The sequence below is a fragment of the Chamaea fasciata genome, unplaced genomic scaffold (genome assembly GCF_029207755.1).
Source record: "Chamaea fasciata isolate MVZ Bird 193981 ecotype frontalis unplaced genomic scaffold, bChaFas1.0.hap1 SCAF_18, whole genome shotgun sequence".
Classification (NCBI taxonomy): Eukaryota; Metazoa; Chordata; class Aves; order Passeriformes; family Sylviidae; genus Chamaea; species Chamaea fasciata.
In genome coordinates this window covers 1,214,966-1,231,677 of record NW_027094103.1, presented here as the reverse complement: position 1 = coordinate 1,231,677, position 16,712 = coordinate 1,214,966, and the positions used below count along the sequence as shown (strand labels likewise).

Below are 16,712 nucleotides of genomic sequence, written 5' to 3'. Positions count from 1 at the left end.
GGCCGTCATGTTCTTTGCAGCTGTCATCAACTCGCCGGTAATCAATTAACTCAGCCTGTGCAACATCAGCATCTTCATCAGCTGAGGTTCATTATCATTTTATAGCCCGTAAAACCAGCTGGGTTAACAGAGCGGCTTAGGGGAACTCTCTCGTGTTCTGCTGTTTCAAACAGCCCTCTCGGGGCTCCTGGACACCCACTGGGCTCACCCGCGCCGGGCGGATGTGACCTCGGGGGGATAAAGTTTATTCTTCGGGCTACTCGTCGTGCTGCAGGAATACAGATCTCAGCAGCCCGGAGGGAACGAGACGCATCCCGCACCTCCCCCGCAGGCGCCATAATGGAACCCGGCCCCCGGCAGGGGCCGCCGCGGGACTTCTCATTGGACAGCAGCGCTGCCAATCAACCGGTGGGGCGAGGACAGCACCGCCCGCCGTGCACGGCTGGAAAGGCCCCGCCCCCTCGGGTCGCCTGGCAACGGGAGGCGCTGACGGCGGGACCGGGATCGGGACCGGGATCGGGATCGGGATCGGGATCGGGATCGGGACCGGCACCGGGACCGGGATTGGAACTAAGTGCGCTGCAGGGGGTGGAGGCTGCCTGGGGCTGGCAGCCCCCAGTAACTGACTCCTGAAACACCCTGCCCTACCCCCGGGATGCCCCAGGGCCGCTGGTCCCCCAGACCCGCCTGGATCCTCCCGCACCGGCCCCCGAGCCACCCGCCCTCCCACGGGGGTCCTCCCCAACGAGAATCACCGCCCGGACCTCTGACCCAGTCCCTGGGTCCTCCTGCTGTCCCAAACCCTCACTCCCTGTCGGCCCCCCGCTACCGCTGTCCCCATCCTCTCCCTCTCTCCTCCTCCTGCCCCTGTCCCTGCCAGTCCTGCCAGACCCCCTCTCCCACCTCCTCCCTCTGACAGGGACAGGCCTGGAAGGGTAGAGGTTTCCCATAGAGGTTTCCCATCGGGAATGCTACCCTTACCTCCAGGGTGGCCCCAGGGGTCTCCAAGTTCCTCTCCACACCCCTCTGGGGACTGCAGAGCTGCTCTACCTCAGCTGCTACTCAGAAGCCGATGGGAGCTTCCTCCCCACCACCCTTCAAAGCCAGGAGTCCATCACCCCCTTCCTATGGGTGTTTGACAGCTGCTCTGGGACGGAGACCAGCTCTAATCCACAACCCCATGTCCTGGCCCCCTGGCCAGACTCAGAGAGAACTCCGGGGTAATCTCGGACTCTCCATGTTTTCCCAAATTACACTGTTTCTCTAAAGCTGTTGCCGTGCTTTCCTTTTAGAGAGAAAATCCAAGAAGGGAGATTTTGTGACAGGAGCAGCACATGGTCCTTGATTTTCTTCCAGAGACTCACCTTGTATACGAGCTGCCGTGTCCTTTCTAGACCTGAAACCACCCAGGCCATTGGTGTTTAACTGAATCCATGGCAACAGGGGATCCAGCTGCACTCCAAGCATCCTCGTTGGAGCAAAGAACCTTGGTGAAGGGCATGGCAACTCCAGGGAGGGCAGGGATCCCATTAGGAGTCATGAAGGTGTTAGATCCACGCCAGTTAAAGCCTGGTATCACGGAGACAGAAAGAATCCTAACTGTCTTGGATGAGACCGTTGTCAAGCTGGAGATCACCAGGTTGATCCCACGGGTTATTGCCTCCCTGGAGAGGTATGCTAGGATGCTGGGACCTGAGATCACAAGTCGTCTTCTGGAGCATCAGAAGCTTTCAGTGGAAATACAGCACCTGCTTGCCAGCCCTGGAGATGAGGAGAGCAAGAGAGATGTGGAGCAACGCCTGAAATGTTCCCTGAGAAACATCCTGAGGCTCTTCCTGGCCAACCCCTTGCTTTACCATGGGCTGAAATACAAAGTTCGGGTGAGAGAGTCACCAGCTGATGTGTTTGTTAAAGCCTTCATGGAGTTCCGGGATTTCATGCTCGAGAGGCTCCTGACCAGTGCTGACGAAGAGAAGGAAAAGATTCAATTCATGAAAGACACTTCCCTCCGGGTTGAGAAAAACATGGAAACGATCTCAGCTCTGCAGGAAGAGCTGGCAGCAGTCATCCAGGCTCGAGATGAGGAGGTATGATCTTGTGTGAATGCGTTACGGGAAGAAAACCTTGGGAACTATAAAACAATCTCTTTCTCGCAGTTCCTAAAGAGCAAGTTCCAGAAATCCTTTCTAAACCAGATCTAAAACTTAAAAATAGTATTTTTATTGTAGAACATAATGAAAAATGCTTATTGCATGCTTGATTTTTTTTTTTAAACTCGAATTTGGCATGTTTTGAACCTGTTGTCACCAGCCAATTTGAAGAACATAAGTCCCTGAGTTGCAGAGGAATGGCAGAACAGGCACAAACTGCTGTGGTGGTATCCTGGCAGGGTGACAGTGCCAGCTGCTTAATTCCCTGCTGCTGAAAGAATGAAAAATCATTACAGGGAGAGATTGCTCTGATTAAAATCCATTTTTAATATCTGCTCTGTCTTCACTCTTGCTTAAAACCAACATTTGTGTGACTCTCAACTCTAACAGCTGCCTTGGAGCATTTGTGATTAATCCGTGATTATACAAATTACATGAATCTTTAATTTTATCTGCAGCTGAGGTGCAGATAATTGACCAGGCACTTCCCAGGCACTTTCCCAGTCTGTGTGCCAAGCCCAGAGCTCCTGACAACAATCCTTTGTTTTCTACCTGTGCTTCTCTTTCTCCTCCCTGCAAGAGGGGTCGGCTGTGAAGGTGCTCACTGCTGGCAGAGGCAAGGGCCTGCTTTCCCCTTTCCCTCTGCTCCGTGGAGTTCTGGGAATTGAGACTTTTATGTGCAATTTGGCAGCTTGTATGGGACATGGTGAATAAATCTGTTTCACTGATCCCAGCTGGGGATTTCCCTCCCTGAGCTGTGTCCCCCAGACAGTCACTCAGAGCCTGATCCAGCCCTTGAGGGAGCCACGGGGCTACTCCAGGGAATCTGTTTTGGCTGCTCCTCAGGTGGCAGTGCCAGTAGGGCTTGGGATGATTTGCTTGCTTTGTGCCTTTACTAACACATTCCCAGTGGAGCCAGGGGAAAGTTTCCAAAGCTCCTGTGTAAATCTAACTCTTCCCTCAGCTGGCAGTAGCAGGTCCCTGGTGCTACCTGAGCCAGCTCCTGAGAGTCCCTTCTTGGATCTCCTCCACCTTTGCAATGTTTTTTCTTCTCCTGCCCACCTTATGCCTCAGAGGCATTTCCTAAAGGCATTCCTCTTGTTTTCTGCTATAGCTTAACAGGAAGGACAAAATGATCGAAAACCTCAAAACCAGCATGGAAGATCTGGCCAAGGACTGCAAGGCTGAAATCCAGCACATCATGGAGGAAGGGGAAAATCAGCAAAAAGAGGATGAGAAAGCCTCCAAGTACAGGTGTGCCAGGCTGAAACAGGACATTCAGCTCCTGGGAGCACGGTTCAGTGCACTGGTGCTGGAGCATCGAGCCTCAGAGCTGGTTCTCAGGAAGGTAAAGGGGAGGAGAGCTCTGGGACAGGAGGTTTAAGCCTGTTTGCAGAGCTGTCAGCTCTGGCTGCTGCCTGCTGCAAGGAGTTCCTTGGTCCCTGCTCGTTCCTGGCAGGATGCACATGGTGCTTGTCAGAGCACACCCGCCCTGTCCTCATGCTCTGCTGATTCCAGTGGAAAGCAGCCCTGCAGCGACAGCAGGGACAGAGCCTGTCACAGGTCCTGCTCCTGCCGGCTGCCTCGGCTCTGGGAACACCTTTACACTGTGCTGTGACTCTGGGCAGAGCTCAGGGCAGCAAGGCTGGAGCAGGACAGGTGTGGGATGAGTGAGAAACCAGGAGTCTGCTGTCAGCGGAACAGAGCAAACAATATTGCCTTGGTAGAAGGCATTTTTTAGAGCTGATTTAGTGTTCAGGGTGGAATAGGGCTGATGCCGAGGGCTCAGAAGGTCCTGCTCTGTCCATCTTGGCAGAACAGACAAGCCAAGGAGTCAGGCTGGGCTGAATGAGAGGGAAATGTAATTTCATAGAATCATCCCAGAATGGTTTGGGTGGGAAGGGACCTTAAAGCCCATCAGTCCCACCCCTGCCATGGCCAGGGACACCTTCCACTGTCCCAGGCTGCTCCCAGCCCCATCCAACCTGGCCTTGGACACTGCAAGTCCAGTCCTCACCCAGCAGCACCCCAAAGTCCTTGTCCCCAGGGCTGAGCAGATACAAGAGGAGGAATGGGACCAGCGGGCGGGCTCAGGCCCCTGTAGCAACAGCTCTGCCCTGAGCAGAACACACTGGAGACACAGAGTCAAGAACTGGAAAAAAGGGATTTTCCTTCTCATTTTGCTTATCCTGGCTATTCTCTCCAAACCAGCACAGCCTCCCATGGGCAGGAAGCTCACCTGGTGATGGGGCATCTGTCACTCTTGCATTGGCTAGTGCACCATGAAGGGCTGGGCACCGACAAAACATCAAATTCAAGTTAGAGCTACCCTACAACCCCCAAAATCTTTGGCCGAGTGGCTGTGCCAGGCAGTTCCTGCTGCAGTTCCTGCCACAGTAGGGCTGCCTGTGGAGAGCTCAGCTTATTCCAGCATCCCGGCAGATGCATTTACTGACCGCAGAGGCCTCCTTTCCTCAGCAAGTACAAGTTGTACTTGTGGTCTAAATAGCTCAGGTGGTACCTCGTGACGGCCTGGGAGCCCTTGGGACATCCTGGGGCAGTGCCACACAGGAAATGGAGCAGGAATGATTGCACAGAGCACACATCCAGAGCTGGAGGTAAACTGCCCCGGGTTGTACAGCAATACAGCCACTGCTAAACTGTTTTACAGCCAGAAAGATCTCTTTATTTTAAAAGGCACCAGCTTCTGAGCACTTTGTCCCACATGTCAAATGTCCCACATTCATATTTTGCAGTTCTCTCTTGCTTCAGTTTCAGGCTGGTTGCCTCAGTTTGTCGATGATTTGCCACATTCCAACAGACACGTTCATTTCCTCCTGCAGAAAGCAACTTCCAGGTGCTGTTCAACTCCCCAGGTCCATGCTGGAAACCAAATAAAAGCCCTTTGGGAAGGTCCCAGGAGAATCCTCAAACCAGGGCAAACCACATATGTGTCAGCTGAGGGAAGCCTGTCACAGGGAGGAGGTGACATATTCAGATATAATGATGCTGTGGCTCAAAATTTCTGTTTTCTCACTCAGGATACTTCTTACCAGGCCTCAGATGTCTGCAAGGATCTGATCTTTTTTGTTTCAGGAAAAGTGCAAAGCAGAAAGGGAAATTCAGAAATGGGTCCAGAAATACGACATAGACATGACAGAAAAACAGGTATTGGCTTTAAGTGCTTTGCTCTGCCATGAAGTGATTTGCTCAGGTAGATTCCTGTCCAAAGGGGCACCTGGCTCTTACCCAGGAGGCCAGTGAAGTGAGAGGCAGTTCTGCATCCAGGCAAACTACAGGAATGGGATCTTTGTCCTGCCTGTGTGTCCGGGAGTCCTCTGCTGCTTTGGCTTTAGGAAAAGTTACATCCACTGCTAAATCCCACAGTGTCTGGGGGCAAATGGGTCTGTCTGTTGATTCCACCCGATGCCAGAAAACAAGTTTTTCAGTTTAGCTCCAACCCTCAATCCTCATGGCCTTACCTGGTGTCCAAATCCTGCTCCTGCTCCTGCTGAAACCTTGAGGCATGTGCTGGGTGTTAAGAAACCAAACAGCCTGCCCCCAGTTGAGCCACAACAGGCTGAGGGCCACATCAGCGCCCCCAAAACTTGCCTCTGGGAAGGCCCTGGGGGCTTTCCTGTTCTTGCAGTATTTATGGGGTTGGATAAAAGCTGCTGGATTCCTTACAGAGCAAAATGCAGGGAGGGACCTGAAAGCTGCTGCTAATTGTAAGGAATGATCCCCCTGTCAGATGTTTAAAAATGGGATTATTTTGGTTTCCTCTCCGTGGAGAGGCAGGAGCCCCATGTTTGGGGCAGAATTTGTCAAGGCAGACCCACCCCCACACTGGTGGTTCTCCAAATCTTCCATTGTGGGAGCATTTTTCATGGGAGCATCAAGGGACCCAACGTCTCATGAAACTCCCTGGGTACCGGGCACATGCCTTCCTTCTGAATCTCTTTGGAAAGGCTTCAACCAGTTGAGGTCCCATGGCTTTGGGGTGGGTTTGAGGACCCTCAGCTGGGGATGTGGGGAGGAGCTGCTGACCAGCTGTCCCTGATCCCTGCTGTCCTGCCAGGCCACATATGACGAGCTCCAGGCTGCCTACAATGATGAGAAGGAACAGTTGTCCCTGCTGATGGAGAAACACGCGCTGCTGCTCCAGGAGTATACCGAGATTGAGGAGGAGCGCAGGATGCTTAAGGAGAAGGAGGAGGAAGCTGCACGGATAGAGGCCAGGAGGAACGATGCTGCCACCTGCATCCAGGCCTTCTGGAAAGGCTACTTGGTGCGGTCCATCTACAAGTCAAAACTGAAGAAGGGCAAAGGCAAGGGCAAGGGCAAGGGCAAGAAATAAAGGCCCAGATCCCATTTTCCTCCCTGGCAAAGCTGCTGCGTCTGAGCTCTTCCAGATAAAAGCATTGAATTGTTAAGGTTGGCAAAGAATTTTAAGATCATCGAGTCAAGCCAGTACCACCATGTTCACCAGTAACCCATGTCCTCAAGTGCCACATCCACATGTTTTATGAACACTTCCCGGGATGGTGACTCTACCACTTCCCTTGGCAGTCTGTCCCAGGGCTTTAGGACCCTTTCCATGAAAAAAAGTTCTGTTAATATTTAATAGAAACATCCCCTGACACAACTTGAGGCCAGTTCCCCTCATTTACCTCATAATACCTGTGGTAATGTCATGATCTATATTTCTTATGTCATTTAACAGAATGCAAGGAACCATATTTAGTCTAAATCATTATTATTATGGAATGAAGAAAGCACTATTCAAAAGCAAAAGTGTGTTCACAGAAAGACTCAAATAATACAGTTTACAAACTGAAATATTCCTGGTTAAGCCACTTAACATTTTCTGCTACCACTGCAGAATTTTGTCTGTTTCAGCCAGTTTTAAAATCCTGTCACGTCCTGTTTGTGTGGATTTGACAGCCCACTCCTGACTTTAGGGCCCTTCCTTGCAGCCTCCCTTCTCTCCTTTCAGGAGAGAGCAGTGGTACTGATGAGGCTCCTCTCTCCTCAGACATAGCCAAGGAAGGTGTGTTCCCTTCTTGGCAGTCACAAGAGATACTGGGATCCGTGAGACTTTGAGAAGTTGGTACCCATGTGGATACTTTGGGGTGTAGTTACATCAAGAAGGACATTCCCTGTCCAGATAGGGTTCAGTTCACAATCACCAACAGCCTCCAGGGAGATCTTAAAGCCCCTTCCAGGGCCTAAAGGGGCTCCAGGAGAGCTGGAGAGGGACTTAGGACAAGGGGGAATGGCTTCCCACTGCCAGAGGGCAGGTATAGATGGGATATTGGGAAGGAATTGCTCCCTGGGAGGGTGGGCAGGCCCTGGCACAGGGTGCCCAGAGCAGCTGTGGCTGTCCCTGGATCCCTGGCAGTGTCCAAGGACTGGGCTTGGAGCAACCTGGGACGGTGTCCCTGCCCATGGCAGGGGTGGGACTGGATGGGATTAAAGTTCCCTTTCCACCTCAACCCATTCCATGGCTCTCTGAACAGCAGCCTTTGGAGTCCAAAGCACACCCAGGCTATCGCAGCCCCCCAGGCTGCCTCAGTGTCCCTATTGCTCCTGGCTGAAGGACTCTCCAGGGAGGAATCGCTCACCCAGCTCCAGAGGGGCAGGAGCTCAGCCCGGAGCAGCGCACGGAGTGTCCTTCACCCTCGGAGCTGCCCAGCTCGGATCCTGAGGCTTGGAGCCCGGTGCCTCCTCTGGAGAATTCCCAGGGCTGGGGGAGCCCCTGGCACAGCTGGGACAGTACGTGAAGGTGATGGGTGAGGATAATGGGATCAGGGGGATCAGAGTGGATCAGGCAGATGAGTGAGATGTGATCTGTGAGGAGGGGGGTGGGAATGAAGGGGAGAGGATAAAGGGGGAAGGAAGGGGAAAGGAAAGGGAAGAGGGAACAAAGAAGGAAAAAAAAAAAAAGGCTGGGAAGAGAAAGGGGAATGGGGAAAGGGAAGAACCCCCGGCAGACATGGGGATACCTGGCCAGACAGCACCTGCCACAGGCCTCTGCTGTGCCCTGTGGACAGGTACCTCCTCAGGCACAAAATCCAGGCTCGTGTGCTGCTGGAGGGAGCAGGTAAGCGGGACAGTAGGGTGGGGCTTCTCCTCCCAGCAGGGCAAGCAGCACCCTGGAGGATTTTCTTGCGGGAAGATTTACACGGAACAATTTTCAACCTGCCCCAGCCCCCCGGCACGAAATGGCGGCGGGGGGGCCAAAATGGCGGGGGAGGGGTGAGGGCGGTGCGCGCTGTTCCCGCCCCGCCGCCAGGGGGCGCCCGCCTCCCCTCCCCTCCCCTCCCCTCCCCTCCCCTCCCCTCCCCTCCCCTCCCCTCCCCTCCCCTCCCCTCCCCTCCCCTCTCTCCCCTCCCCTCCCCTCCCCGTGGCGGTCACGTGGCGGCGGCGCCGCCCCCGGTCGGTGCGGACGGGCCGGGGCCGCCCCGGGAGCGGCGGAGCCTTGGCCGGGCCCCGCGGGGTCTATGGGGAAGGCGGCCGCGCTCTGCGGCGGCGGCACCCGCGGGCTGGTCTCGCTCCTCAGCGCCGTCCCCTGCCTGGCCTGCCACGAGCTGCCGGCCATGAGCGCCGAGCCGGGCGGCCGCGGCGGCGGGGGCCCGGCGGGGGGGCCTCCCGCTGCCCCCCCGGGCTCCGACACCTACAAGGGCTGGCTCTTCAAGTGGACCAACTACCTGAAGGGCTACCAGCGTCGCTGGTTCGTGCTCAGCAATGGGCTGCTCAGCTACTACAGGTACCGGGGCCGGGGGGCCGGGCAGGGGACGCCGGGAGCGGGGGACGGACCGCGGGGGCTGCGCTGTTGCACAGCGAAAATCGCCTCGTCTTGCTTAGTTTGGGCTTTTTATCCTCCTTTAAAGCCAAAGTCGGGTTTTGATCCTGCAGAGCCGCGGCGGGGTCCGGTGCGGGGCAGCGGGGCCCCGGGATGATGGAACGCCCTGGATCTCCCATCCTTCGCTCCCTTCATCCCTCCGCTCCCGCTGCCGCAGCTCCGGCTGCCTAAATCAGAACCTTCCAGGCAAACACCCCAAACCCTCCTCCCTCAGCCGTGTAACCTGCTCCTGCTGTACCCTGCCAGAATCCTGGGAATCCTGCCCCCAGCAGTGCCAGCGGGCGCTGCGGTGGCGGTGGAAGGGTGGCCGGGGATGTTGTGCTGGGAATGTTGGGCTTGGGAAGTCAGCCCAGGCTGGGGGACGGAAGGAAGCTCCGGCAGCGATTGCGAGCCGTGCCTGGCTCCCTGCGCTGTCTGGCGCGGTGGGTTTGTGCAGACGGGCTGTGGGCTCAGCGAGGAGCGTGTCAGACACCCCGAGGCTGAATCCAAAGCGGTGTCATCTCTGTAGCTTCTCTTGTGCTGCTTGTCTCACTGGAGTGGTGGAAATACAAACCTGGATGTTGGTGTTTTTATCCTCCAGGAAGGTGACCCTGTCTGTGGCAGGGGGATGGAACGAGAGGAGCTTTATATCCCTTCTCACCCAGACCATTCAGAGATTCTTTGATTTGTATCATGGTTATTCTTGTCACTTGGAACACAAGCGTTCTGTCTCCCTCAGTGTTGTGCAGCCCGTGTTGGCTGTACTTCAGGACACAGGAACAATCCTGGATATTAGAGGTGGTTGGGCTTTATAAAATAGTAAGTCTTGAAAGTGCCAAACTGCCTGAGACAGGAATTCTCCGTAAAGGTTATGCCAAAGTTGTTTTTCCTCCCGACATAAAGTTCATCAGCTGATTTCCTCTCAGCTCCAGCTGCTGACACATAGCCTGAAGCAGATTGCAGAGTTCCAGCTCCCTGTCAGATGTGAATATAAACTCTTCCAGCTCTAAGAGAGACCTGGGTCCTGGGGTTGGACCACTGCAGGTAACAGTGCAGAAGGTAAATGATGTGTTTATCTACTTGGAGTTGTTGAAAACTCTCGAAGAACTTAAGCCAAACTACCTACCCCCCAAAAAATGTAATTTCCTCTCAGTAATTCAGCTAATTTACTGTAATCCTTTCTGGAATGCCTTAACTCTGCTCAAAAAGGCTGTTGGAGTTTAACACCCCACTTGTAACCGTGTCAGAATATTATTTTTACATGTTGATGCCAAGTCTGTCATGAGCGAACAAGTAGTTTTCTTCAACAATTATTTTAGATGGGAACACTAGGTTTATTTTAAGACCATTTGATCTGTTTTAGGCTGAAACAACAAACAGAAACACCCAAAAAATTTATTCCGAGCAGCATTTGAAGGAGTTGAAACTTAGTGAAGCTTTCAGGCGGTGCAGACCTTCAGCAGCTGCTTGGGAAAAGGGATGCTGGAGGGTTTTGTGCTTCTTTTCATCACTGGGCTTGATGACAACTGAGTTAATTTGGTTGTGAGTCAGGAGGACAAAAACACAGTGCAGAACACGTGGCGAAGGCTTTCTTAAGTGGAGAAAAACCTCCATGATACTCTCCAAACCAGCGCTCTGAGTTAGTGGCTGTGTCGGCTTGAATTGCTCATCTGGGAGCGCTCCTGGGAGACAGTCTGGGGTAAAAACTGGCACTTCTGTTTTGGTATGAATTCTAGCTCCATGACTGGAGCCAGGCAGGTGTCAGGCTGCTGCCTGTTCACTGATAAAGAGCACATATCTATATTTGTCTATCTCTATATATTCTATAGAGGTCTCTGGCATTCTGAGAGTCACGGGTCTTGCTTTCTGCTGGCTCTTTGTGCTCATCCCAGCTCAGCAGGTCCACGCCAGAAGTCTCCTTCCCTGCCCTTGTGAGTGAACTGCTGCGCTCTCGTTCTGTTGTCACCTTTGTAGCTGCACAGCCCACCTGATTTAGCTGTGGCTGCTCAGGGGTAGCTTTGTAGAAACTTCATTTTGCTTGTCTGCTAAAATCATCTAAACTGGGAAAGCTGCCCCGTGGTGCCCAAGCCGCCTCCTTGCGTGGATTGATTTCGTTCCAGGTTGAAGCTTTTTGTTCCATTTGGATTTCCTGCCATTCGCTCTTTATCTTTAAACCCCAGCCTGTCACGTTGCCTGGGAGGATTTTGGTTTGCAGAGCTGAGCTGCTGAAATCCCGGGTGTCCCCTTGGTGTCCCTGGTGGTGCTGGTGCGTGGGTGGGTGCTGTGCCATCCTTGGGAGCTGTTCGGAGGGCTTTGCTCCAGCAGCCAAGTGCGGCGCTTGTTTGCTGCCCAGTTGGTTTCACAGGGACGGTTTGCTGAATTAAAGCTTCTAATTACAGCATTTTTTTTCCCAAATGGAGCATTTAAAGCCTCCTGTAGCTTTGCTAGATTGATGAAGACATCAAGTCTTGCTGCCAGGGAAAATTCATGTGCCTTTGCTTTGTATTCCCTGCTCTGAACCTGTGAAAAATAACAACTGCTGAGGAATTCTTGAGGAGTTCCTGTGCAGTTCCGTCCTCTGGAGTGAGGTGTGTGGGTTTAGGAAGTTCCTAAATCCACAGCAATATGCTTGGACCGTTTGACTTGCCCTTGATGCTTCCTCCTAGGTTGTTTTTGACCAAGTTTTTTTGGCTGATTCAGTGATGCCAGCGTGGGAAGGCAGTTTGGGGATGCAGGACTAGTCTGCTTGACTTGCTAATGATCCAAACTCTCTCTCTGAACTCCTCTTGCAAGCTGCCACTCAGATTTATCATAATCTATAATTAGCGGCTCTGTATGGGAGAATCTAATCACCTTGAACAGATAAGTGTTTTCAAGGAGATTAGAGAGGATCTTCAGGTGAGTATTAATTCATCGAAGACTGGCGTTGGCTCGTGTGACCATGGATGCTCCAAGAGTGTTGTGTTCTCCAAGCAGCTCCTTGACCTTTCTGAGAGCTCTGGGATGTGTTGTCTCCTCTGTGGGGTGGGCTGGAGCTGGTTACCTGTGGGTTGGGTGTCTGGAGAACCTTCAGCCGTGCTTTTTGTGGGCACGGGGTGTAATGATGAAAGCAATGACGCGTGCACAGAGGAAAACCATGTCATTGTTGGGAAGGGAAAGGCTTCTCCATCAAGCAGCATTAACTCCTCTCTTAGAGCGGTGATGAGTGCCTGGGGCACTTCAGCTATCTTGTCTGGGTCATCCTGCAGCTCATTTCCCTGGAAAAGCCTTGTTTCACCAGCAGCGTCCTTCACCAGCTGTTACCCAGCAGTTAACTCTTGGTTGGCATCATAAGGGCTTGAGCAAACCCAGAGGTTTTTTTCCCGTTTCTTCTACTGGGACTCCACTGAAAGCTGAGGAGGGGAGTTCAGGAAGGAGCTTGAGAACCACTGCTGGTGGTAGAGATGTGGGGGGATTGATGGAGCCTGGGAGGGACCTCTGGGAGCCTCTGATCTAAGTGTTCCCCCAGCACTGCCAGGGCCACCACTGCCCCATGTCCCCAAGTGCCACATCCACATGGCTGTTAAATCCCTCCAGGGATGGGGACTCCCACTGCCCTGGGCAGCTGTGCCAGGGCCTGTCCACCCTTTCAGTGAAGAAATTTTCCCAATATCCAACCTCAACCTCCCCTGGCACAATTTGAGGCTGTTTCCTCTCATTCTGCCCCTGTTCCCTGGGAGCAGAGCCCAACCCCCCTGGCTGTCCCCTCCTGTCAGGGAGTTGTCCAGACCCAGAAGTTCTCTGTTGAGCCCCTCCAGCTCCTTCAGCTGCTCCTCATCACAGTTGTGCTCCAGCCCCTGAAATCTCCAAGGTGTGAGCTTGCAGAGCCTCTCCAGGCCTCTCTTCCAGTGTTGGACCACCCTTGGAGGGGAAATCTTTTCCTTACACTTGGCTTGTACCTGATAGAATGAAGCAACATGCTCTCCTGGAATGATTTTTGTGGCACCCTGTCTCTCTGCAGACAAATCCTGGAGTGTTTGTCTCTCTTTGGTTGCTGGAGTACGCAGGTTTCCAGGGCAGTTCTGCAGCTCCTGGTGACTTTGAGCTTCTTGTTTTTAAACAGTGATGAATAATTGGTGTTCCCAGTCAGCTTGTTTTCCCATGGCGCTCTCTGGATCCATATGGTGCTTTGCTGTTCCTCCTTGTTATTTGCCCATTCTGGAGGCAGCTCCTGGCTGGGATTTGTCCCTGGGGACGCGGTGCTGCCACAGCCCCGTGGGGACACTGCATGTCCACGCGACATTTGAGGGGTGCCGTGGGGTGGGGGGAGTGGTGCTCTTTAGGCTGCTGGCTCAGGCTGGATTGCTCTGCTCCCAGTTTAGTGCTGTGGAGGAGGTTGGGCTCGCTTGAGTCCAAACAACAACTGCTGCTGACTCTGCAGGAGGGCGTGAGACACAGATCTTATCCTTAAGGATGGTTCCATCATGGCTTGGTTATTAGTGCTGGGTGAGGGGATTTACTGCTGTTGCCCCGTTCTGTTTGCTGGTTGCAAACTGTGACAAGAGCCATGAACCATCTTTCTGCTTTATTTCTATCCATATCATCTTCATTTGGCTAAATGGGATTGATGTCATCCCTCATGCCATCCCTGCAAGTGTTCCAGGCCGAGATGGACAGGGCTTGGAGCAGCCTGGTCTTGTGGGAGGTGTCCCTGTCCATGGCAGGGGAGTGGAACCTTTAAGATCCCTTCCCACCCAAACCATTCCATGATTCTATACTGGCCAAATACTCAACTTGATGTAATTGTAGAAGAAATAACTGGTTTGTCTTGTGCAGAGCTGAACTAGGAGGGGGCAGAGCTCTCTGGATTTGTGTGGAAGCACAGCAGCCTGTGCTGCTGTCTCGATACTGGTCACACAGGCATCCCTCAGGTAGCTTGGCTCCCATGGCAGTTTTCACTCCTGGAGCTGTTTGCAGGTATGAAGAGTTGTTTATGGGCTCAGCTGCCTGGGTCCTTACCTGAGTGAGGTGCCTGTTACCCCTTTCTGGTGTCCCCTGGTCCAGCTTCCACTGCTGGAACACACACTGGTGTCGTTCTGCTTTGCTGTCCCAGGCAAGGGCCGGGGATCACTGTCTAGCCCTGCATCCCTCCCACACGTTGCTGGGGCTCCCTCAGCTCTGCTGGAATGGGACAGTAGGGGCTGTACTGGCCTTTAGGAGCAGAGGTTGGTGTGGACTGGCTCCTGCTCCAGGGCATCCATGGCTGTGCTCACCCCTGGAAAGCCCTTGCCGGCCCTTGGTCCGTCTGCTGTCATCTTGCTCCAGGAGCAGGATGGCTGTCCTTTGCCTGCAGAGGTGACTGGCATCGCCTGCCTCTTCCTGCAGCTCCCTTGCCTGTCTTTTTCCAGGGAAATATGTATTCAGCTCTGGCTTGGCTTGCTCCAATTACAGGTTTAAGTTGGTGCTTGTATGGCCTGTCATCCTCTGTGACCCACAGTGAGTCACTGGGGAAGGAGCTGATCCTTCTTGTCAGGGGTATTGTGAGGAACCTGCTGTGCTTTTCCATGCAGCGTCCCTTGTATCCTGCCTTTTTTCCCCTGAAAAGGAGTTTCCAATCAGTGCAGTGTGCTCTGAACTCACCTCTGAACGATGATGGCATTCATTATCTGTAGGTTGAGTGATGCTGCAGCAGGTCAGACCACTGAGCTTCTCTGTATTTCGTGCTCGTGTATCGATTGTTGTAGCTGGGTAACTCAGCCTGGTAATTTTAGGTCCCTGAAGTGTTATCAGTGATATCAGAGCCCTCTTCTCCCTGCAGGTCTGTTCAGCTGGTGGCCAGCAGCTCAGGTTGTCACCCTGAAATGTGAGTTGTCCCAGCCTGCTGTTAGGAGGACAGGCAGCATCCTGGAGATTTATCCCTAAATAAGATAGTGCTTCCAAACCTGAGCTGACTGGAGGTGTTAAATATCCCTTCAGGTCTTCATTATACTGTTCAATTACTGTAGCAGTTCCTACAGCACCGTGTCAGGGATCTTTCTACACTTTGCATCAGGCTTTGTTTGGTTCCGATCAAAAAGCTTGTTTAATAATTAATGACATAATATTCTGTGCCGGCTGCGGGCTGGGCAGGCAGAGCTGAAGCTGGAGGAAAACAGAGCTGGATGTGTGTGTGGTGCTGGGGCAGTGGCTGCTGACTCACAGCCGTGTGTGCAGAGCCTTGGGCTGCAAACGGATCAACCATTGGAATTAAACATGCAGATGGGAAGCGTGGGACTGCGTGTTAGTGGAGCTCTGCGATGAAAGCAGAACAAATGGGAGCAAATCTCCTCTTTGGTCCCCTTCCAGGCACTTGGGATTCGCTTCCCCCTCTGCAAGCCAGGGCTCCTGGCAGGGCTGTTTTGTACCTGGCCTGTGCTGTCCTCAGGTGATGCTGCTCCTCGCTGTGAGCATCGCGGTGGGGTTGGAGCTGCTCGCAGGTTACACGTTGTGACACGGGCACTGATGGAGCTGGTGCTGTGTCAGCACTGTCGACAGTGGCCAAACCCATTGTCACCTCTGTTTTCCCTGCCCTTCCTTTCACACCAAGCTGTGTTAGTATCCACTTTCCTGTTTTTTTTTTTTTTTATTTATTTATGTCTAACTCTTCAAGGCTATTTCTGCTTTGAATCACGACCGGATAGATATATGTCCCTGCAGTGACTCAGGGGGAGGTGCTTCACTCCCTAAAAATAGTCTTAATTCTCCAAATCTTTCTGGATGAGAGCACTGTCTGGGCACGCATGGCTGTTTAAAGCAGCTTCTGCAATGCATTTAGGGGAAAATATGGTGAAATGGGAGTCAGTGCCTTTCTCTTTCTGTTCTTTAACACAAAGCAGTGGTTCTTAATCTGTTATTAATAGCTCGAGCAGGTTTCTTCTAGGAACATTATAAGAAACAGAGCAGGAAAATGTCCTTGGGGCCTGCTGGTTGTGTATTGCTGTTGTGAGTAAGATCTCACTTCAGGCTGGTTGGTTGGCATAGACACCTAAACTCTGTGGCTGGGTGGGCTCTCAGAGAGCAGTGAACTCTCCTTCCTGTGGCACCGCCATGGATGTGACAGCAGGGCTGGGCAGCCTGGATGGGAACACAGCTCCTTTGGGGGGTCACTTGGCCTCCTGCGGCTGGTGGTGTTCGGGTCCCTGGCTTAGTTCCCTCAGGGATGCTCCCACAGACGTGGGGTTGTGTGTGCTGTGTTCCAGCCGCGCCGTGTTGCTGTTCCCAGCTGACTTGGTGCTTTGTGCCTGTCACTCACCCCAGCACAGAATTAGAGTATTTGTCACAGCAGCAAATATCCATGGCAACTAATTCCCTAGCTCTGGAAATCTTCAGGATTTTTGAAGTTTCTCTTTTCCTGTGAAATGCACAGGGGTGGTTCCACAAACTTTTTTTTTCAGGTCTTCTGCAACTGTCAGGAGTGGTCGCTCTTCTTGGAAGCGCTTGAAAAATACACCGGTCCCGGTTCGGAAGATGGGGTGAGTTTGGGTAGATTTGGCTGGAGCATGGATATGGGAGACTGGGATGTGCACTGGGATACAGCAAACATGCCCCTCCTCTCCAGGACTATCCAGGAGTGGACGCCACAAGATTAAAGCAGCAGACTTTTTTCTTCGAGATGTGGAGATGCTGCGCAGCATGTGGGGGTGGCGGCACAGCTTGTGAGGAGTCAATGAAGTTGCATCAGGGAGGTTTAGGTTGGATTT

The 16,712-nt window shown here is 53.0% G+C and overlaps 2 protein-coding genes across 5 annotated transcripts in view; both read left to right on the top strand.

Annotated features, from left to right (window-relative positions):
- The first annotated feature begins 1,433 nt into the window (after positions 1-1,433).
- IQCD (IQ motif containing D) lies at positions 1,434-7,106 on the top strand. The gene is made up of 4 exons (XM_066199692.1): positions 1,434-2,087; positions 3,265-3,498; positions 5,247-5,318; positions 6,229-7,106. The coding sequence occupies exons 1-4, from the start codon at positions 1,434-1,436 to the stop codon at positions 6,505-6,507; spliced, it is 1,239 nt and encodes a 412-aa protein (XP_066055789.1). The 3' UTR covers positions 6,508-7,106.
- Positions 7,107-8,604: 1,498 nt separating this feature from the next.
- The window catches only part of OSBP2 (oxysterol binding protein 2), a 90,955-nt gene continuing 82,847 nt past the window's right edge, over positions 8,605-16,712 (top strand). For 2 of the 4 annotated variants that reach the window (XM_066200156.1, XM_066200155.1), the window contains exons 1-2: positions 8,605-8,919; positions 16,407-16,484. In XM_066200156.1, the coding sequence (XP_066056253.1) occupies positions 8,654-8,919; positions 16,407-16,484 (344 nt within the window). In that variant the 5' untranslated portion in view covers positions 8,605-8,653. The remainder of the gene's footprint in view (positions 8,920-16,406; positions 16,485-16,712) is intronic. The other 2 variants (XM_066200159.1, XM_066200158.1) reach the window with 1 other exon arrangement.